The sequence below is a fragment of the Macaca nemestrina genome, chromosome 12 (assembly GCF_043159975.1).
Source record: "Macaca nemestrina isolate mMacNem1 chromosome 12, mMacNem.hap1, whole genome shotgun sequence".
Lineage (NCBI taxonomy): Eukaryota > Metazoa > Chordata > Mammalia > Primates > Cercopithecidae > Macaca > Macaca nemestrina.
In genome coordinates this window covers 102,650,191-102,672,397 of record NC_092136.1, presented here as the reverse complement: position 1 = coordinate 102,672,397, position 22,207 = coordinate 102,650,191, and the positions used below count along the sequence as shown (strand labels likewise).

Sequence of the window (22,207 nt, the reverse complement as noted above, 5' to 3'; positions counted from 1 at the left end):
CCACTGGCCTTTAAAGGTCTTAATAATTTTTGTTGCAGCTTTCATTTCTTTCAAAAATTTAAATTGTAGGGCTGTAAAAGTCACATTCTGGCCACCGTTTGGGAACTGAGCACTGGGGCCGAAAGCAGCCCGTGTTATTGGGAATAGATCTAATTCCTCGAAATCATCCTTTTCCTTCGATTCCTTCTTTTCTCCCACAGGAGAAAAAGGCACAGAGAAAACCTGACCTGACATAGGCAAAGAGGTTGGAGGTAGAGGCAAAGGGAAATCTTTTTCCAAAGGAGCAGAAGGGAAGGTAACAGGGAAGGCTTGTGGCAGAGACATAGGAGAAACAGGAGCAGCAGCACCTTGCAATTTTAACAACTGTTGTAACATCTCTAAACTACACTGCAAATCAGAATTTCCTTCAGATGAAGGAGGCATTAGCTCTTCTTCCAATTCCTTGTCCTCAGCAACCGGGGCGTAAATATGTTCCTCTCTAGGATTATTCCTCTCTAAAGCTTCAGATGCCTCACCTCCTGTGGCAGTATCGCCACACTCTGAGTCAGTTTCAAGTAACTCTAATGTCTGAGTAATGGAACTACACAAAGTCCACAAAGTCAGAGGCATTGTTTGCCCTTGCTGATGAGCTCGACACAAGACTTTAACCACTTGTAACCATTCCTTTTGATTTAACTGCACTTTGGTTTGATATTGAAACCCATAACAATGTTGTTCAACATGGGCAAACAATTGCTTCAAAGTCTTTTCTTTTACTTCTACTCCTATAGACATCAACAGTCCCTGGAGTAACCGCAAATATTCAGAGGCCAGAAAGGTGGAATTCCCCATAATTTTCCCGTGGGTCCCCCTTCTTTATTTACCTGCCCGGGGTGTTCCCCCTCCGGTTCCTTGCTCTCATGGAGCCCCGGACCCTGCTCGCTGCACCAGATGTTGGGGTCCATGTGTTTCCTAAACAAAGGAATGAACACACAAGACAACACAGGATGAGACAAACATGGCAGCCGCCCCGAACGACACACTTTGCTTTATTTTATACAGTCGTTTGTGGAATGTTGCCACGTCACAAGACACATTGTTGTTTTTCTGACCGTTTCCTGACTTTCTGGATTTTCAAGATGTTTACACATAAACCAGCCCCCAGGGTCTGCTGTTTGCAGCTGGCTCCTTTGTCCTCCCTGTTTGCAGGGAAGGAACGCCCTGCTTTGTTTGCAAGAGCAGGACTTATCGGGAATGTCTCGTTTGCGAGCATGTAGTCCTCTACAAAGCTCAATTCCACCAGCGGCCTCTGAGAAGCCTGCAGACCAGCTTCCAGTTGTTCACATCTCCAGTGAGCAGGAGGCTGGAACATTCATCCTTCAGTTTCCATTCCCCATTGGATGAAGATGGTCCCTGAGGGTGTTAACTTCTTTACACTTCCAGGCTGTACTCTCATGCTGACCTGGCAGGCTTGATGGCATCTCAATGCTCTGGGCAGAAAGCAAAAAGACACACAGCCTGTGCTTAAAATTGTATTAGGTTGGTGCAAAAGTAACCACAATTACTTTTGCACTTTGTCTGAGCAAAGTGAGTTACACAAACCAGTCCACGCCTTCTGCAACTAAATTAATACTGAGGGTATGTGACAGAGGACATCAGAAGAATCTCCTACAGCTTTGTTCCTTGGAGATTTAAATGATGGCAAATTGGATGAGCTTTCTCTGGAGTAACTTACCAGCCCCAGAAAAAAAAATTTACAGATATCAACACTGGAGAAATCACAGTGTGGCAATGCTGCTAATGATCTATCTTGACCTCCACTCTCCACTTCTTCTGCAATGAGACTCCAATTTCATTTGAGGTAGCAATGCATCCTATTTTGTAGCCTTGCTTACAGCTATGCTTACAGCTAGATATGGCCATGTGTTTATTTCTAGCCAAAATGTCTAAACAGAATGTTGTGTGGGGCTTTTGGAAAGAGATTGGAAAATTACTTTTTCTCTTCCATCTTCCTTCTTTCTGCCTGTAATGCAGATATAATGGCTAGAGGTTGAGAAAGCACCTGACTCATGAGGCATTGGACTGTGAGAGTGGTATAGCAAGGCAGATGTTGCCTACCCCTGATGATATGGAGCTGTCATACAAAACCTAGGCTTACAAATCTGGGCACTTTTTTTTTTGTGAGGCAAAAATAAATTTTTATTTAACTAAGCATCTGTTATTTTGAGTTTTTGTGTTACATTCAACCAAATCTCATCCTGACTAATATATCACATGAAGGGTGTGGGAAGTGCCCCACCTCCCTGCAGTGAAGGTCACCAGCCCTGCCTATACACATGAGAGCTTCTAGTCTGCTTTCTTGCCTCTCATTCTTAAGCAGATTGCACAACACAAAGTCAGCAAATATTTTTGAAAAGATTGCAGTGTGAAAAACAGAGACCAAAAGAGAGATTTTGAGGAACTAGAGACACTTGTAGGAGCAAAAGAAAATATCAAAATAAACTAAAGCATACTTAACATTAACATTATTTAAAAATAAAAAGAGACTGGGTACGGTGGTTTGTGCCTGTAATCCCAACACTTTTGGAGGCTGAGGCAGAAGGACTGCTTGAGGCTAGGCATTCAAGACCAGCCTGCGCAACATAGTGAGACCCCGTCCCTACAAAAAATAAAAATATTAGCTGGGCTAATATAGTCCAGCTACTATAGGCATGCACCTATAGTCCCAGCTACTCGGGAGGCTGCAGCAGGAAGATCACTCAAACCTGGGAGTCTGAGGCTGCACTGAGTCATGATTGTGCCACCACACTCAAGCTTGGATGACAGAGTATGCCTTCTTTTATTATTTAAACAAACAAATAAATATAAGAATTAAATATAAGAATATAATTTTAGATGTAAAATATGTCTTATTTATTTAATAATTTATTATTTAGTTATGAATTATGTACTATTAATTATTTAGTAATTTATTTAAATAAATAAATAAGACATATTTTACATCCAAAAACACTAATGAAATGCAAAAAAAAAAGGTTAAAAATGTAAAAGATTACTCAGAACTGGAAAGAGTTCTTGGAAACTAAATATCATAGCTGAAATTAAACACTCAATAGGTGGGCTGGAAAGTTAAGTTGGTAGAAAATAGGATATATTAGAAGCATAAAGACTCAATCTAGGAGGTCCAACGGATATACATTTGGAAAGAAAAAGATAAAATGAATGCAAAGAAATTGTAAACAAAACTATATTGGAAAGTTACCTTAAATTGAAGTTTCCATGACAAAAAGGCCCACTTACTGCCCAAAACTGTTAATACCAAAGACCTACATCAAGAGACATAATTATAAAATTTATAAATATCTGGGTAAAGAGAAGATTTCCAAAACCTTTCAAAAGAAAAACATCAAGAATCAGAGTATAAAACTTTTCAACAGCAGCACTAGAGTCTGGAAAATAATGGAATCTTCATTATCGTTCGAACTTCTCAGGGAAATTTATTTTAGGCTGAAATTCTGTATCCAGTCATACACTCAATCAAGTGTGAGGATGAAATAAAGGGCATTCTTAGGCATGAAAAAAATCAGAATATTTATTTTCCTTATATTCTTTCTTAGAAAACTACTGAGAGATATGTTGCATCAAAACAAGGGAGTAAATCAAGACATTGGTAGAAATGAAACCCAGTAGCCAGAGATCTAACACAGAGACACAGTACAAATTTTCTGGTTGATGAGAGGATGACAGTTCTACGACAGACCCAGACTGGAGAAGGCAAGCAAGGGTCTCAGATGGATGAGTTCAAGGGAAAAAAACTGCTGCTAGATTTCCTGTCCAGTTTGGTTATTCTGAGAAGAGTTTAAGAGTTCTATGGAAGAATTTGGTAAAGAATTCGCATGTAAAGATCAATTCAACTATCAACTGCAGAGGAAAAAGGCTATATAAGAAAGGAGATGTAAGCCTAGGCATGGTGGCTCATGCCTGTAATCCCAGCACTTTGGGAGACTGAGGTGGGGGTGGATCACCTGAGGTCAAGAGTTCGAGACCAGCCTGGTTAACATGGTGAAACCCCGTCTCTACTAAAAATACAACAATTAACCAGGCTTGGTGGCACACGCCTGTTGTCCCAGCTACATGGGAGGCTGAGGCAGAATTGCTTGAACCCGGGAGGCAGAGGTCGCAGAGAGCCAAGATTGTGCCATTGCACTCCAGCCTGGGTGACAAAGTAAGACTCCGTCTCAAAAAAAAAAAAAAAAAAAAAAAAGGAGATATAATCATAGTATACTACATGATTCTCTTGTGAATAATATTTTCATGGTCATAATTGTATGAACGCTGATTACTGGCTTAAACATTCCTATAACCAAATTAGGAAAGCGGAAGGAGTATTGAGTCCTTCTATTCCATAGGAAGATGTTAATAATAACATTTAACTGTGGAAACTCGAAAAATAGCAGCATAAGCATGTTATTTACAAATGTGGAGCTAAACATAAAGATAAAAAGCTATAAAAATAATTTAAAGAAGTTACCTTTGGGGAGCTGGACTTGAAGGAGTGAAAGGTTGGGGCAGAGAGATGCTTTTTCATTATAACAAGATAGCACCATTTGACTTCCCATTTTTTGTTGACTATTTTTTTTTAAATTTTGTTCTGAAATATTTTAGAGTTTAAAAAACAAAAAAGAACAATACAGTGAGCATACTTGTACTTAGCGTACTTGTACTTAGTACCATTACAACACAAATCTTGATCATGCCTGCCTACTCCCCTTCATCCCATCTCTCCAGAGACCAATTAAACTATTTAAACTATACACATATATTAAAACAGTGAATAATAACATTTCTGAAACAGGATTTATAATTTGGATGAGCTTTAAATGCAAAGGAAGTATGTATCTACGTACAGCCTATAAGTTCTTCAGCTATGTCATAGACATTTTGTTTAGGATATGGACAACGAATATTTGGAAAAGTCTATCAATCGAGGAGTTAACATTTGGGAAGAAAGGGAAGAAAATTTTAATAACTGGTAGAAGAAAAGAGGAGGATAAGTGAGGGAGGACATTGCTGTAACTAACATTGTTCCTTCATCTAAAAGTAGCCCAAGTAAAGAAAAATATATCGAAATTAATCCAAAAGGCTCTCACTGACTATACTCTCACTTCTGATGTTAATTTTGGCCTTCATCATCCATGACCTCTATGATTCTTCATCTTCCCAGTCAGTTGTCTTGTCCATGAGACCCTCCATCCCATCTTCCATAGCTGTCTACATATAGATTTTGTTCCAGTGAGGCCAGATTTCCTACGGCTCATTTCTCCTGTGTTACCTCCTTCCCATGGCCTCTTTGCACTCACACTCCTTTTTACTTCCTCTGTAAAACCAAATTCTACCCATTCTCCAAAACCCAGAGCAAGCCCTAGTGCAAGCCCCAGTGCAGGCTATATTTAACTTGTGTAAAACCTCAAGGCCACACTCATAAGCAGTGATCTGCCTTTGGCCCTTCTTAGTCTTTATAATCTGTACTGTGTATTTGCCCACTTGCTTCCACTACATTAATTTCTGCATGTGTCTGAATTCTCCAACAAGATTGCATTCACAGGGGCAGGCAAACAGTAGGAATTCAATAAACATTTGAAGTTTACCTTAATTAATAAGGGTAGTCTGATTCCTGATTCATTTGTCTTTTTATGATAACATCCTACCAAGATATTTTGAGATTGCCCTCAAAAGAAAACTTTGCAAGGAAAAAAATAACGTGGAGGCTCGCTTCCCAGTCTATTCAATTCAGTAATAAGCACTAACTGTGTTTACTAAATAACTGCAGACCAAGATTACAAAATCAGCTCAGTCAAAAAAAAAAAAAAAAAAAAAAAAAAGCAAATCATGACACACTTTATGGCAAGTGTCCTTTTCTGTTATTAATTAAATGATGATACAAGCCAATTCATGCCACGTCTCACTATTATTTTCTAAATTCTCTGCTAACAGAACCGGCTTCAGCTGAGAAAGAGAGGAATGAAGCACCTTCTGCTTCTATTTTTGTTCTTTATAACATTTTCTTCTGCATTTCCTACAGTCCAGATGATGGAAAATGAAGAAAACATGCAACTGGCTCAGGTATTGTCTTAATAAATGATATCGATGACTATTGATATGAAGCTTATTTTATTGATTCTTTTGGGACTTAAAAAGAAAACACATTCCTGCAAAAGAGTCCTGAACTTTTTTGTGAGAAGGAGCTGCTTTTCATTTGTCTAGCTCTAAGGATATCAAGAAATTGTGTTGGGGTGGGGGCTGGGCCAGGGTGGGGGAAAGGATCTGCTATAACTTTTGGCAATGGTCACAAATGAAGGGATGTTCAGTGAGAGGAGAAAGGAGAGAGCCCTGCAAGGCATGGAGATCGCTATAGAAGCATTACAAGACTACCAGGTGGACCCAGTCTACAATTGGAGCCCTAATCCCTATTTGTATGAAAATAATACATTGCTTTACAGATTCCCTCTAAAAATCAGTTCAGTTAACTTTTTATATTTGGTTAAACCAAATAGATGTGCACAGTGGATAACCACTTATTTCTTCTAGAATTTGTTTCAAAGAAACACTAAAATGAAAGTAACAGCAAAAATATGTAAGATATGTCATCATTTAACAGATAGACGAAGCTTCATTCTCTTCTGCGGAAGTTTCTGAGCCATGTACTTTGGCTAATTCTGGGCACTCGTAAGTCAACCAAGTCTTGGAAATTGAAAGAGCAGGGTGACTTACTATTTTACTCTTTGTGTCCTTCTTTCCTCCTTCACTCCTCTCTTTCTCTCATTACTTCTTTTTCTTTCCCCCCTCTTCCTATTGCCAAAAGAAATTTTAGGCATTTTTGCTTTATCCTGAGATGGAGATTTGCTCTCCTGTAGTCTGTGTCTTTTTTTTTTTTTTTTTTTTTCTTATCTTTTTGGTCAGGCGTATCTCAACCAGTTCTACTCTCTTGAAATAGAAGGGAATCATCTTGTTCAAAGCAAGAACAGGAGTCTCATAGATGACAAAATTCGGGAAATGCAAGCATTTTTTGGATTGACAGTGACTGGAAAACTGGACTCAAACACCCTTGAGATCATGAAGACACCCAGGTGTGGGGTGCCTGATGTGGGCCAGTATGGCTACACCCTCCCTGGGTGGAGAAAATACAACCTCACCTACAGGTAATGCTTCTGTCACCTTATTTCCACCTAATCCAAAGGAACATAAAGATAATTTCCGAGGAACAGAATAATATTCATTCATTTGACTGAGCACTTCCTGTGTGCACAGCACATCATAGGCTCCATTTACGGTATCTTCCCAACAAACCTGTGCTATAGGCTCTGCTGCTACCGCCACCTTAAATACAGAGAAACTGAAACAAAAGTTTATTTACCATGGCTGAGGTTACACAGCTGTTACTGGCTCCAGCAAACATGCTCTCATCTCTAGCCTCTGCCACCATCATATAAGCTCTGAACAAATGCTATCATCTGACTGCAGATACTTGACAGCATGGATAAAGGGTGCTCAAGAGAAAATGGGGAGATCCTGGAACACAACCAGTTTATGTCAGAGACATGTGTGTGTGAGAGAGATAGTTGCCAAATCTCAGATGAGCCCCCCCAGAGCAAAGTAAGGTGTTTCCCTCAGACATCTCAAGGAAAAGGGGGCTGGCTGACTCATCGGCAGGAAGAGGAGGCGGTATGCCCTCGATCTGAGACAGAGGCAGTCACCTTGACCACCACTCTAGAGCCTTTCTTTCATCTTACTGAGTGCTAGGACTTGAGATAAAAATGAGTTTAGCAAGATAGGGAACATAAACAAGAGAAAGATCTTTTCCTGAGCAATTCTTGTGGTTCTCATGTAAGATTCTTCATATACGGACTGGGAGCAGTGGCTCATGCCTGTAATCCCAGCACTTTGGGAGGCAGAGGTGGACAGATCACCTGAGGTCAGGAGTTTGAGACCAGCCTGGCCAACATGGCAAAACCCCATCTCTACTAAAAAATACAAAAATTAGCCGGGCGTGGTGGCTTTCATCTGTAGTCCCAGCTACTCAGGAGGCTGAGGTATGAGAATCACTTGAGCCTGGGAGGCAGAGGTTGCAGTGAGCCGAGGTCATGCCACTGCACTACACCCTGGGGGATAGAGTGAGACTCTGTCTCAAAAGAAAAAAAAAAAAAAGATTCTTAATATATGATACATGCACAAGACTAATTTCCAAAAGCCATTCCAAAAAATGATTCTCAATTCTTTTTAAGAATGTCTTTATAATACTTTCATATACAAGCCAACACGTACATGAGATTAATGCTATCGCAGGATGTGATCTTAGGGAAGTCATTTAACCTCTTTGAGCCTCCTTTGTTGAAGTGTTATAATACTACTGATTCATAGGGAAGATAAAGGAATTTAATTGTATAGTATATGTAACAGTATTTCATTTAAATAAAGTGCTATGCAACTATAAGATAATTGCACCACACCAAAGTTACTGCAGCACATTATTGATAAGCTAGAAATGTTTTTTGTAGTTATGTGTGTATATTCATGAATGAATAAACCAGAAATTGACATATTTTTGTTAATTTTTAAGAATAATAAACTATACTCCGGATATGGCACGAACTGCTGTGGATGAGGCCATACAAGAAGGTTTAGAAGTGTGGAGCAAAGTTACTCCACTACAGTTCACCAAGATTTCAAAGGGGATTGCAGACATCATGATTGCCTTTAGGACTCGAGGTAAGGTTTTCAACAGAGAGCAAAGCTATTTTCATCTCTGGAGATTTGAGGAAACTGATCTTTTTTCCTCCAATAAATTGTGTCTCAGTCCATGGTCGGTGTCCTCGCTATTTTGATGGTCCCCTGGGAGTGCTTGGCCATGCCTTTCCTCCTGGTCCGGGTCTGGGTGGTGACACTCATTTTGATGAGGATGAAAACTGGACCAAGGATGGAGCAGGTGAGTCTAATTTTCTTTATGAACAAAATTTTATTATTCTAAAGAATCCCTGAAAAGAATAGTTTTGTAACTAGTTGCTTTTTAACTCTAAAGTTCCCAATGTCCCCACAATTTTCCATATTCCAAGATGACATTGATGGAAGTGTTCAATACACCCTCATAAATTTGCTAATTCTATTATGATCAGAGCATTCTTCATTACTCATACATTCATCCATACACCCATAATGTCTGAGGGGCCACTGTGTGCCTAGAACTATACAAGGTGTCCTCTGGACCCCAAAGTTGTACTGGAAAAGTGTAAGCCTTCAGAGGTTCATGATCCTGTGTGGTACACAAGGCCAGCCCACATACCTGCCATATAAGGCAGAAGATGTTTTGTGTTGTACCAGTGGTAGAAGTCATCAGTTGCTTGAGGATTGAAAGAAGACTCTAGGGAGGTGGTAATTTTGAGTTAGCAGTTAAAGGACAGTGTATGGATTCATAGCCCATAGAGGCTCTATTTCAAAGCATGAACTTCCTCTTCTAACTCTTGCCCAGCTACAAAGGAATCAGACCTTAATGCTTATATTTGACTTATTTCTTCACACCAAGTAAGTTTATTTTTCTCAATGGGCCTGCCTAGCATTCGAGGTGTTTTACTACTGTTCTGACAAAAATATCAAACTATACTATATTAACAGGTAGCAGTGTATGCCTCAAACAAAAGAGCAAGCTCAGTAGATTTTTGGGCCCCCCATTCTTTTTTTCTGTCATTGGCAATAGTCACCTTGGGTCTGGTGTCTAGCTTCCAGAGTCATAGGAAAGCACAGGTTATAGTGGTCCTGATGGATAGTATACAAGGATACAGGTCATTCCTGACCATGTATCTCCAGATAATCAGTCTAGGTCAGCTTTGCACTTTCTGTGAAACTGAAAGCCTGTGACACAAAATGGTCCATGGCTACTCACTGCTCAGTCAGAACAGGTGATGCAACTGTTCTTCCAAGTGCCAGTGAAAAGGGCGAAAGTCAGTACTGGCTGAGGTTCAGGCAGCAGCATGCAAAATCCGGGATTGGCTGCTGCCATTGCCACATGACTTACCATCACAAGCAGACAAGAAATTGAAGGAGGTAAGATAACATTGTCACCCAAGCAAGAGAGGAGAGGAATGAACCAAGTCTGTTGTGTATCTTCTGCTGAGACATGTTTCAATATTTGTTTGGTACTAGTCTGAAGACACTGCGGAAATGTTTCATCAAACAGTTATAGGAAATATCCTAGCACTTGCCAAAATCAGAATGATTCCCCTTGCTCAGCCAGGCTTTACTTTCATATCTAGAGGCAGAAATCAAAGATTTCACTATCCTTTTGTCTCTTAAATCCAATACTAAGTGGCAGTTACTCTTACCCATACTGCTTTAAGCCCTCTGCCAAGGGGGATGTGTGGGGTAAGTTATTTTTTTTTTAAGTCCAATGTATCTGGGTTCCACATTGGTAAGGCTTGTTTGAGCAAGGCGGGAGATAAATACAGTCCTCAACCAAGTTCTGGGTGGGCAACTAGGCAGCAGTTCCAAAAAGGATTGTCTTCTGACTACTTTATTACATTCACTCAGAGTAGAAATTGTGGGCCCTCTGTGATCCAATTGTATAACTCTTAGTTCACTGACATTAAAGGGGAAAATATCTTCTTGTTCTCCAATGGAAACAAAAAACATCAAGCAAACATAATCTCCAATAAAATTGTAATTTTAAAAATAGGAAATTCAGCAATAGCCTATATGATCACCTCTTTCATTGCAATTTGGAGGCTCTGTTCTATGAAAGGGTGGCAAAAGTCTTGGTGTAACTTGCTTAAGAGCAACAGACACAGCATCTGCCAATGACGCCATTAGGCTGCTTCCTTGGGGTCATTGCATGGGGATGTCAGAGGACTTTAAGCACATACAGAGATTTTGATTTTCCTGAGAGTCTCTCAAAGCAAAGCCAGTGCCAAGCTTATTGTGAGTGTGTGTGTGGCAGACACGTGTGTACCAAACAACTAAACAGGCCTTGCAGACTGCTACAGATGCTGCTACAGTGTTGGGAAGAAGAAAAAGCAAGTTTGTAGCTTGGCAGACACTGGTTCCTTTCAGGGCTTCCCATTTACCAGCTGAGGGACCTGGGGCAAGTCAAGTAATTTTCTTACTCTCTATTTCTTTGCATGTAAAATAATAATGATGCTCTTCTTTTAGGAGGGTGAAATAAATTACCCTTGCCCTAACTAGGTTAGTAAAGGTGAAAACACCTTTCAGAGCAGTTGTCCATAGTGAACACTCAGAAATGCTTGACATTAAAGATTCTGTTGACAATTATTAGTATCGATGATGATAATGAAAACTAGGGTGGAATTACATTCTAGATATAAGAAAAAATATTTACAAAGTTATGAATGTATAATGCACAAATTTATCTATTTAGTCACGTCTCCATGAGACAGAGAGTTTTGTCATCTTTTTCCTACAGTGTCATATGGCCGGTAACAGTGTTGGCACATGAGAAATACTCTACAAATCATTGGTAAATAAAGTCACTCAACGATCATTTATTGAACATCCACTATGACTCAGGCTCTGTCATAGAAATGAAATATACCCTAGTATATAAGACACAGAAGCTGCCCTGAAGGGGTTTACAGTCTAAGGGACACGCAGACAATTAAATGGCAACTAAAATCAGCAGTATCAGTACTGAGATAAAGGAAACTATGGCAAAGTAATAGGTCCACACAGAAGAAATTCCAATCCAGACCCACAGGTCAGCAAAGGAAGCTATGTCAAACCTGAGAACTGGAGGCTCAGCAGGAACTAAGAAGACAAAGTAGGGTAAAGAGGGTGAACAGGAGTTTTCTGAACAGAATAGGTCTATCCAGCATAAGGAATGGATTTGTAGAAGACAAGGCTAAAATGGCAAATAGGATTCAGATTGCAGAGGGTCTTGAAAGCCAGAATAAAGGTCTGGACTTCATTTAAAGAACCTGAGTTTGAATTATTTTTCCCAATATTCATTTTTCCAGTTCCTTGTCCAAAAGCATACACAGTGACATAGCCAGCCAGGCAAGGGGCAGCAGCAAAGACAAGAGCAGAGAAGTGTCAAAGACCATGACATAATTCTTTGCCCTTTTATGTTTGCTTAGTGCAAACATCACTTGGCAAGTTTCCATCAGGGAAGCTGAGGCTTCCCTTAGGCTCCATACACTTAGTTGCAAATCGAGGGATGGGCTTTTTTTGTTTGTTTGTTTGTTTTATTTATTTATTTATCATTTATTTATTATTTATTTAGTTTTTGAGACCAGGTCTAACTCTGTCGCCCAGGCTGGAGTGCAGTGGAACAATCTCAGCTCGCTGCAACCTATGCCTCTCGGACTCAAGCAATTCTCCTACCTCAGCCTCCCAAATAGCTGGGACCACAGGCACAGGCCACCTCACCCAGCTACTTTTTTTTTTCTTTAGTAGAGATGGGGTTTCTCCTTTTTGCCCAGGCTGCTCTTGAACCCCTGAGCTCAAGGTATCCACCCACCTTGGCCTCCCAAAGTGCTGGGATTAGAGGAGTGAACCACCATGCCAGGCCCAAGGGAGCGGTCTTCTATACTTACAGCCTTACAGAATAGTGGGAGAGGCAGACAAAGACAAAGGCAATTCTAACATGCCTAGTAAGACTTCTGGAAAGGTCACGATGGTCATGTCTAGGAAGCACATCTAACCATTTTTTCATTCAGACAACACCTGGACATCCACTCATCATTATTAAGCAGTCACAGTCTCTAGGTATAAAAGATAATTAAGACATGGTTCCTGTACCCAGGGTGACAGAAATAAACAATACAGCCCTTACGGGCTATGACAGAATCAAGTGCTGAGTCTGTGGAAGCCGGAGTCGTGCATTTAACTCAACCTGGATAAGAGCGGGAGGGATAAGGGTTACATGAAGGAAATGACTTTAGAGGGAAGTCCTGGGGAATAAATAGGGTAGTTAAGCCAAGAGAAAGTAGAAGAGATATATTCTTGGCAAAGAGATGAAGGTATGAAGACATAGAGATTAGAAAGAACCTGGCACAGAAGAAAAATGCCAGCGATTTAATATAGTTAGCTCGCGGAATATGAAAATAAAATATGAGGCTGAAAAAAGGCAGGGACTAGACTGTGGAGGGTCATGTGAAGGTGTTTGGACTTTATCCTATAGCCAAAACGGAACCTCTGAAGAATAAAAGTAGGAGCAACATGATCACATATAGTATAGTCTAGCAACAACCCCAAACTGGTGACTTCTATTTTTAAAAAAATATTATCCATTTCTGAGACACCAGTTTCAAGCCATTTGCTTACCCTAGGCTATATTTTTCCATGATGTGACTAATACCAATTAAAGTCATGTGCCATTTAATCATATTTCAGTCAACTATGGACTATGTATGTGACAGTGGTCCCATTCGATTATGATGGAGCTGAAAATTTCCTGACACCTAGTGATGTCATAGCACAACACATTACTCACATGTTTGTGGTGATGCTGATATGAACAAACCTACTGTACTGCCAGTCATATAAAAGTTCAGCACATACAATTGTGTGAAGTACATAATACTTGATATTAAACAACCATGTTACTGGTTTATGTATTTAATGTACTATACCTTTTCTGGTTATTTTAGAATATACTCCTACTTGTAAAAAAAAAAAAGAAAGAAAGAGAGAGAGAAAGAAAAAGAAAGAAAGAAAGAAAGAAAGAAAGAAAGAAAGAAAGAAAGAAAGAAAGAAAGAAAGAAAGAAAGAAAGAAGGAAGGAAGGAAGGAAGGAAGGAAGGAAGGAAGGAAGGAAGGAAGGAAGGAAGGAAGGAAGGAAGGAAGGAAGGGAGAAGAAAGAAAGAAAAAAAAAACAGGTAACTGTAAAACAGCCTCAGGTAGGCCCTTCAGGAGGGCTTCCAGAAGAAGTCATTGTTACCATAGGAGATGACAGCTCCATGCATGTTATTGTCCCTGAGGACTTTCCAGTGGGACAAGATATGGAGGTGGAAGACAGTAATACAGATGATCCTGATTGAAGGAAGGAAATATTTTTGTAGAGCTATACAACAAGTTTGTGTTTTAAGCTAAGTCACAAAAATGTCCAAAATTTTAAAAATGTAAAAGTTTAGGCCGGACGTGGTGGCTCACACCTGTAATCCCAGCAGTTTGAAAGACCAAGCTGGAGGATTGCTTTAGCCCAGGAGTTCAAGATCAGCGTGGGCAACACAGTGAGACCCCCATCTCTACAAAAACAAATAAGAAAATTAGCTGGACATGGTGGCATGCACCTGTAGTCCCGGCTGCTCAGGAGGCTGAGGCAGGAGGAGTGCCTGAGCCTAGGAGTTTGAGGCTGCAGTGAGCTATGATCACACCACTCCAGCCTGGGCAACAGAGCAAGACCCTGCCTCAAAAAAAAAAATTACAAAGTAAAAAAGTTACAGTAAGCAAAGGTTATTATTGAAGAAAAAAAAATTTTTTAATTTGGTGTAGCTTAAGTGTCCAGTGTTTATACAGTCTACATAATGCCCTAGGCTTTCACATTCACTCACCACTCACTCACTCACTGACTCACCCAGAGCAACTTCCAGTCCTGCAAGCTCCATTCATGGTAAGTGTCCTACATAGCTGTACTATTTTTTTATCTTTTATACCATATTTTTACTGTACCTTCCCCATATTCAGATATGTTTAGATAGACAAATACTTCCCATTGCGCTAAATAATTGCTTACCATTGTGCTAGGATTACCTATAATATTCAGTACAGTAATGTGCAATACAGGTTTGTAACCTGGGAGCAAGAGGCTATACCATGTAACCTTGGTGTGTAGTGCGCTGTGCCATCTAGGTTTGTGTAAGTGCACCTATAATGTTTGCACAATGATGCATTTCTCAGAACATATCCCCATCATTAAGCAACACATGACTTTATTAGTATTGAAATATTTCCCAGATAAATGGTGGTACATATGAGAATTATCTGCTATATAGCAAGCCTTCATTTCATTCCCCTTAGTTACTTTCCAATCTTAGATGCAACCATTCTCTTTTTGATTAAGTCATGTGCTCGTGTTTTCCCTGTTGTTATCAAGGATTCAACTTGTTTCTTGTGGCTGCTCATGAATTTGGTCATGCACTGGGGCTGTCTCACTCCAATGATCAAACAGCCTTGATGTTCCCAAATTATGTCTCCCTGCATCCCAGAAAATACCCACTTTCTCAGGATGATATCAATGGAATCCAATCCATCTATGGTGAGCAAAATTATAAATCTCAATATATGTGAACTAAATAGGAAGCTTTGCAGAAAGGAAGTTAAGAAAATCACTTCTTGAAATATTATCATGAAGCAAATATCCACTTACGTAAGACCCTTGTGTAGGCATATTTCTTCATACCCTCTTAATTCATTGTGGTATTTTTTTTCTCATCAAAGGAGGTCTGCCTAAGGTACCTGCTAAGCCAAAGGAACCCACTATATCCCATGCCTGTGACCCTGACTTGACTTTTGATGCTATCACCACTTTCCGCAGAGAAGTAATGTTCTTTAAAGGCAGGTAAACTCATTTCCCTAAACACCTCAACTTCCTATGAAGATTTTTCTTTTCAAGGGATTTGAGGATAATGAGGTAGTCACAGAGCTAGTGAAAATGTGTGCCTTTTATCTTCATTTTATAACTGAACATACTGTTTGAATGCTTTACCATATGCGTGTGTCTTGTAGTTGTTTGATAAATTTTTAAAAGTCTTTAAGGAATTTTAAAAATTGCCGTTGCATAAGAAGGGGAAATAGAGTCTACTTTCAGGGACTTCTTGGCCAGAAGAGTCCACCAATCCCAGTGGCCTACTGCAGCCAACTTACACTCCATTACAGGAGCCTATTGTTACATTTTCAGGAATTTTGCAAACCAGTTCACATCACATAGGCAGCTTGAAACTGGCCATGGTTGGAGTATTTACGTCTGAAAATCAGCAAATGATTAAAGTCATGTCTTCTTCCCACCTGGAGAGCCAGTTGTTAAATACGGGTCAGCACCTTAATGAACATTTCTTAAAGTTGCATCAATAAAGTGTTAGCTGTAGTGGGAAATCCCTTCTCTCACTAAAATTTATTGAACTTAAGTTGCAGCATGATGTGTCAGTTATGTAGACCATGACCATATTTTTATAGCAAAATATCAAGACATACACCATTGACAAAGATACAGGGGCAAAAGGAAAGAATATTTGAAATTGGACTCCTTTCACCCATGAATGTATCATGTTACGATCCATGCTATCACCACCATTCTCTGATCAGCAGAGGCCGAGAGGCTACCCATCATGAATGTCAGAGAGGAGTGGCGTGTATGTGGAGGAAAATGGAATATAAGGACTTTTAACGTCTCATTCATAGACTCGGAATTTTGCAGCCAGAAGGGAAATACTGAGGAAGTGTTTTGGCTCATCAATGATTACATTTCTTCATTCCAGCAAACATCTGCTTCAAAAAGTTCTCCTTAGGAATGCTTGGTGTTGGCTTAGAATGTTGGGTGTTGCTGCTTTGGCAAAAACAAAACCATTGTGCATTCGGAACTCAGAATAAGAATTCCATGAAGAGTTTGCCACTCTACGGACCCAAGAGAGTGGGCACAAAGGCATGTCCTGAACTTGGGAGTCCCAAACTGAACTGAACTCACAACCACCTAAATTTGCTGAGGAAAATTATGCTAATTATCTCAGTTATTTGAGGAAGATACCAACCAATTAGATAAAAGGCAAGCCTAAGATTGCAAAGTTTTCATTGATATGGAAATAGGCTGCATGAGTAAAGTGTTTTTTGTTTAACACAGGCACCTATGGAGGATCTATTATGATATCACGGATGTCGAGTTTGAATTAATTGCTTCATTCTGGCCATCTCTGCCAGCTGATCTGCAAGCTGCATATGAGAACCCCAGAGATAAGATTCTGGTTTTCAAAGGTAACCTTGCCCATCCTGATTCCTCTTCTCCCTCTGGCTGCCTGAACTAACCAATGGGTATTTTGGTGTAAGAAATAAAATCTTCCTGCCTGAGCCAACGCGTAGGGCTTTTGCCCTCATCTTAGGTTCCTGTCATAAAGAATATAACAAACTAGGATTCTCTGTGGCTGTGAAGATAAACACAATCTTAGCTGCACAGGGACTAAAATAAACCTGTGTGATAAGAACTAAAAAAGTCTCTTTTTCTGCCAAATAAAGGTAATTAATCTCTCTTTAATGTTCACTTTCTGCTAAAGTTGCCAGATTTGGCAAATAAAAATATAGGACACTATAAATTTCAGATAAACAACAAATAATTTTTTGGTGTATGTATATATCCCTTAAAATATTTTGTATTTATTTATACCCAAAGTTAGTCACTGTTCACTTGAAATTCAAATTTAACTGACTTGCATCAATATTGATAAATGTCATCCACTGCCTTCATTATTCACTTTAAGAACACTATGGGCTGGGTGTGGCGACTCATGCCTGTAACCCCAGCACTTTGAGAGGCTGAGGCGGGTGGATCACTTGAGCCCAGGAGTTCAAGACGAGACTGAGAATCATGGTGAAACCCCATCCTACAAACCCCATCTCTACTTTAATTTGAAATTCAAATTAACTATTTAATCTAGCAACCCCACTTTTTATATGATGTTATCAGATTACTAGCCTTTGAGAGCACTTGGAGGCTGAAACTTAGGAGAACATGTCCAAACATACTTCATTTTAAAAATTTCAATTGACACATAATAATTGTACATATTTATGGGGTACAATATATTGTTTTAATACATATATGCATTGCTTAGTTGATTGTTTTGACAGAGTTAGCCAATTAAAAGCAATCAATACAATGAAACCAATTGACAAAGGTATACACACTATTGACTTTTACCGGTATATTTATTTGTGTAATATAAACAATGTGAGCAGCTAAAGACAGTGGTAAGAATGAATGTGGACATAAGATTATTAAATCTCTAAGCACTGAAGCTAAAAGGAACTAGGCATCTAATTATTTTTACATTTCTTAAGTTATCTATTTCTCCCTCTAGAAAATAAATAATCACTCTCTCTCTTAATAGATGAAAACTTCTGGATGATCAGAGGATATGCTGTCTTGCCAGATTATCCCAAATCCATTCATACATTAGGTTTTCCAGGACGTGTGAAGAAAGTAGATGCAGCCGTCTGTGATAAGACCACAAGAAAAACCTACTTCTTTGTGGGCATTTGGTGCTGGAGGTAAGTTTATAGACGATTGACTCTTTGTTTTATTATGGAAAAAAATATTCACAGTAGCATCACTTTGACACAGACAAAAATAAAATGAATCCATAATACTTTCTATTATTTATTTATTTATTTTTTGAGATAGAGTCTTGCCCTGTCTCCCAGGCTAGAGTGCAGTGCTGCAATCTCTGCTCACTGCAGCCTCAACCTCCCGCATTCAAGCGATCCTCCTGCCTCAGCACCCCCCAAGTAACTGGGTCTACAGGCATGTGCCACCACACCTGGCTAATTTTTGTACTTTTTGTAGAGATGGGGTTTCATCATGATTCTCAGTCTGGTCTCGAACTCCTGGGCTCAAGCAATCCACCCGCCTCGGCCTCTCAGAATGCTGGGATTACAGGCATGGGTTGCCACGCCCAGCCTATAGTCTTCTTAAAGTGAATAATGAAGGTAGAGAATGACATTTATCAAGCCGAAAGAGATCTCAATGAGTCTAATGACTTTCCTTCAACTTAAAAACTAAAGATAAGATAAAATAAAAAGTTGATGACCCCAACCAAATTGCCAATGACACAAACATATCTAGTGAAAATTTTTGAACGCTCCAAGCTCAGCCTTCAATCTGATGTAACAATTCCTCTGAATAGCATCAATCTAACAAATGTTGTGGCCTTTTTCCCTGATCATTTCTTGTTTGGAAGATTCTATAAGTGATTCAACCAAACATAATCTTTACTATATTTTTATTATAGATCCAATTAGTTTTCCTCTACTAGGCCTATGTATTCCCCACATCCCTGCTTGACTCTAAGTTGAGCAGTAGACAAATTAAGCTCCCCAAACCAAAGATCCTCTGGTATCCTTTCATATCCTTATATGCAGGTTTGATGAAATGACCCAAACCATGGACAAAGGGTTCCCGCAGAGGGTGGTAAAACACTTTCCTGGAATCAGTATCCGTGTTGATGCTGCTTTCCAGTACAAAGGTAAGCATGGATGTCTCACTTATTGGGATACTTGTGAGACTGTGTTGACTGTGAAAAAAGACAGCACAAAAACTTAAATGTTTCTATTTTAATGCAATTTTGCTACTCTTAAGTATATACAATAATAAACATTAACCTGACAAGCATTATGACAAACTGAATTTATAAATCCTGAATTATACTCTCTGTTATACCATCTCAAATCTAGGTAAAAAGTACCAAATCCATTTTACTCATCATTGATAAGTAAAGATACCCCCTAAAGTATACAAAGTAAGCACATGAACAAAACAATGATTCTCAAACTTTAATGTATGTAGCTTAATGTACATAGCTTGGGGTTTGTGTGTGAAACAAAGTATTTGAGGCAGAATTGTGAGTGATACCTAGGAACCTGTAGTTTTAAAAGAACCTCAGGCAATGTAATGCATACAATCCAGCAACTCTATCATCAAAGACAATGACCTAGACCTAGACTGTGGAGTAATCAGATGTCTAGAAATATTTTTGAGTGACACGATCTATTACTACAATGAAACTAACACAGAACCTCGTAACCTAAAGCAGAGCAAAGTAGAACAGCTCTAAGAAAACGAGGATATAGAGACCAAGGCCACATCCACAGGGGCCTTCTCCCCTTCACTGAGACACTTTGTTGAAGCCTAGTTTGAGAACCTCTGGCATAGACTGCAGTCTGGCTAGAAAGGTAAAAAGTCCCTTTAAACTCACACTTTATAACATTGACTTCCTCCTTAGGGAAATAAAAACGATAGGATTTCCCACATGACAGTAGAAAACTAAAATGTATGTATGTGATTCCACAAATGTCTTTGCTCTCCATAACGTTATTTTTTTCCAAGTTTATAAAATTTAAAAGTATGGAAGTATTACATAGTTATGAAAGATAACTAATCCTGATTCTCTGTCTCTAGGATTCTTCTATTTCAGCCGTGGATCAAAGCAATTTGAATATGACATTAAGACAAAGAATATTACCCGAATCATGAGAACTAATACTTGGTTTCAATGCAAAGAACCATTAAACTCATCATTTGGTTTTGATATCAACAAGGAAAAAGCACATTCAGGAGGCGTAAAGATATCGCATCATAAGAGTTTAAGCTTGTTTATTTTAAGTATTGTTCATGTGCTGAAAAACACTTCTATTGATCAATAAATTCATAGACCTAAAATAAACCTCAACAGGTCTTTTAATATAAATTCTGCTTCAAAATAGAATAGAACCATTCTTTAACAAGTTGCTAGTCCTAGTTCTAAATATCCAAATTCAATAGCCATTTTGAGCTGCCTGATTCTTTTAATAGGAAGTTATTATGTAGAAACAAAAATCTGTGACTGTACCTTAAGCCTATTTCATGCTTTGTGGACTTGGAGAAGACATGTCTTACAACTAAATACTAAAACATTTATTAAACCAATCTTTAGCATTCTATTTTGTCTGGACCTTTGGAGTTTAAGAGCCCCAATAAACTATAGTCCTCATCCCTATGCATGTTCTGAATCCATCAATCAAATAAGTTACTCCACCTCCCAAAGAGAAGGGTGACAGCCTGGATAGATGCAGGATGAGTTACGTTAGAGGTGATTCTCTGACAAGGAAGGAACTAGCAGAAGTAGGAGAGAAGTGTTCCCATAGCCTGACAAACATTGACCAATGCAGTTAAACATTCCTTAGGGAATACAAAATTAAGTTTTCTACACACTGATTTCAGCCACAACAGACACATGAAAAAATGCTCATCATCACTGGCCATCAGAGAAATGCAAATCAAAACCACAATGAGATACCATCTCACACCAGTTAGAATGGCGATCATTAAAAAGTCAGGAAACAACAGGTGCTGGAGAGGATGTGGAGAAATAGGAACACTTTTACACTGTTGGTGGGATTGTAAACTAGTTCAACCATTATGGAAAACAGTATGGCGATTCCTCAAGGATCTAGAACTAGATGTACCATATGACCCAGCCATCCCATTACTGGGTATATACCCAAAGGATTATAAATCATGCTGCTATAAAGACACATGCACACGTATGTTTATTGCAGCACTATTCACAATAGCAAAGACTTGGAATCAACCCAAATGTCCATCAGTGACAGACTGGATTAAGAAAATGTGGCACATATACACCATGGAATACTATGCAGCCATCAAAAAGGATGAGTTTGTGTCCTTTGTAGGGACATGGATGCAGCTGGAAACCATCATTCTTAGCAAACTATCACAAGCACAGAAAACCAAACACCGCATGTTCTCACTCATAGGTGGGAACTGAACAATGAGATCACTTGGACTCAGGAAGGGGAACATCACACACCGGGGCCTATCATGGGGAGGGGGGAGGGGGGAGGGATTGCATTGGGAGTTATACCTGATGTAAATGACGAGTTGATGGGTGCTGACGAGTTGATGGGTGCAGCACAGCAACATAGCACAAGTATACATATGTAACAAACCTGCACGTCATGCACATGTACCCTAGAACTTAAAGTATAATAATAATAAAAAATAAACAACAACAACAAAAAGAAATGTGGGGATTTTCATCCTGTGTTTGTGGTATATGTGCATCATCTGAGCCTATGGGTAGGAAGTTTCTGTACTCTTTGTTCCATCATGGATTTGTTGACTTCCTAAATGCTTATGGCTTGATTTTATCTTTATACCCTCAAAGTTAAGTGCTTAGCAAAGTTCTTAATACATTTTTTGACCCAGAAAATGGGAGATTGTCAGTTGAACTTGCTTCTGATGAGGTGATATATTGAGCATATGTCGACTGATAGAAAATAGGCATAGAAAATCACACAAATTACTACAGTTGGTCCCCACTTCCCTGGAGCTCAGTGTTTCCAGCTTCCTAAAAGAAGGGGTGTGTAAAAGAGTTATTGTATGTTTGAAATACAAATTTTAAGAAGTACAGCTTAACACTCAGCAAGTAGTAGATAGTAGTCTTTGTGAAAAAAAAAATAGT

The 22,207-nt window shown here is 39.2% G+C and overlaps 2 protein-coding genes across 3 annotated transcripts in view; one reads left to right on the top strand and one right to left on the bottom strand.

Moving 5' to 3' along the window:
- Window positions 1–22,207, bottom strand: part of LOC139357576 (interferon-activable protein 208-like) — a 274,308-nt gene that overhangs the window by 16,708 nt on the left and 235,393 nt on the right. Inside the window, exon 4 of the mRNA XM_071075512.1 lies at window positions 864–951. The gene's annotated coding sequence lies outside the window, so the exon portion shown is untranslated. The remainder of the gene's footprint in view (window positions 1–863; window positions 952–22,207) is intronic.
- Window positions 5,946–20,663, top strand: LOC105493718 (matrix metallopeptidase 27). Of its 2 annotated transcripts, XM_011761576.3 has the most exons (10): window positions 5,946–6,102; window positions 6,940–7,178; window positions 8,597–8,745; window positions 8,834–8,962; window positions 15,076–15,237; window positions 15,420–15,540; window positions 16,816–16,946; window positions 18,077–18,236; window positions 19,107–19,210; window positions 20,143–20,663. In XM_011761576.3, exons 1-10 carry the CDS (start codon window positions 6,001–6,003, stop codon window positions 20,385–20,387), a joined length of 1,542 nt encoding a protein of 513 aa, XP_011759878.2. In that variant the 5' UTR covers window positions 5,946–6,000; the 3' UTR covers window positions 20,388–20,663. The 2 variants fall into 2 exon arrangements, with proteins under 2 accessions (XP_011759878.2, XP_011759879.2); XM_011761577.3 differs by lacking the exon at window positions 15,076–15,237 and having other exon boundaries at window positions 5,950–6,102; window positions 20,143–20,642.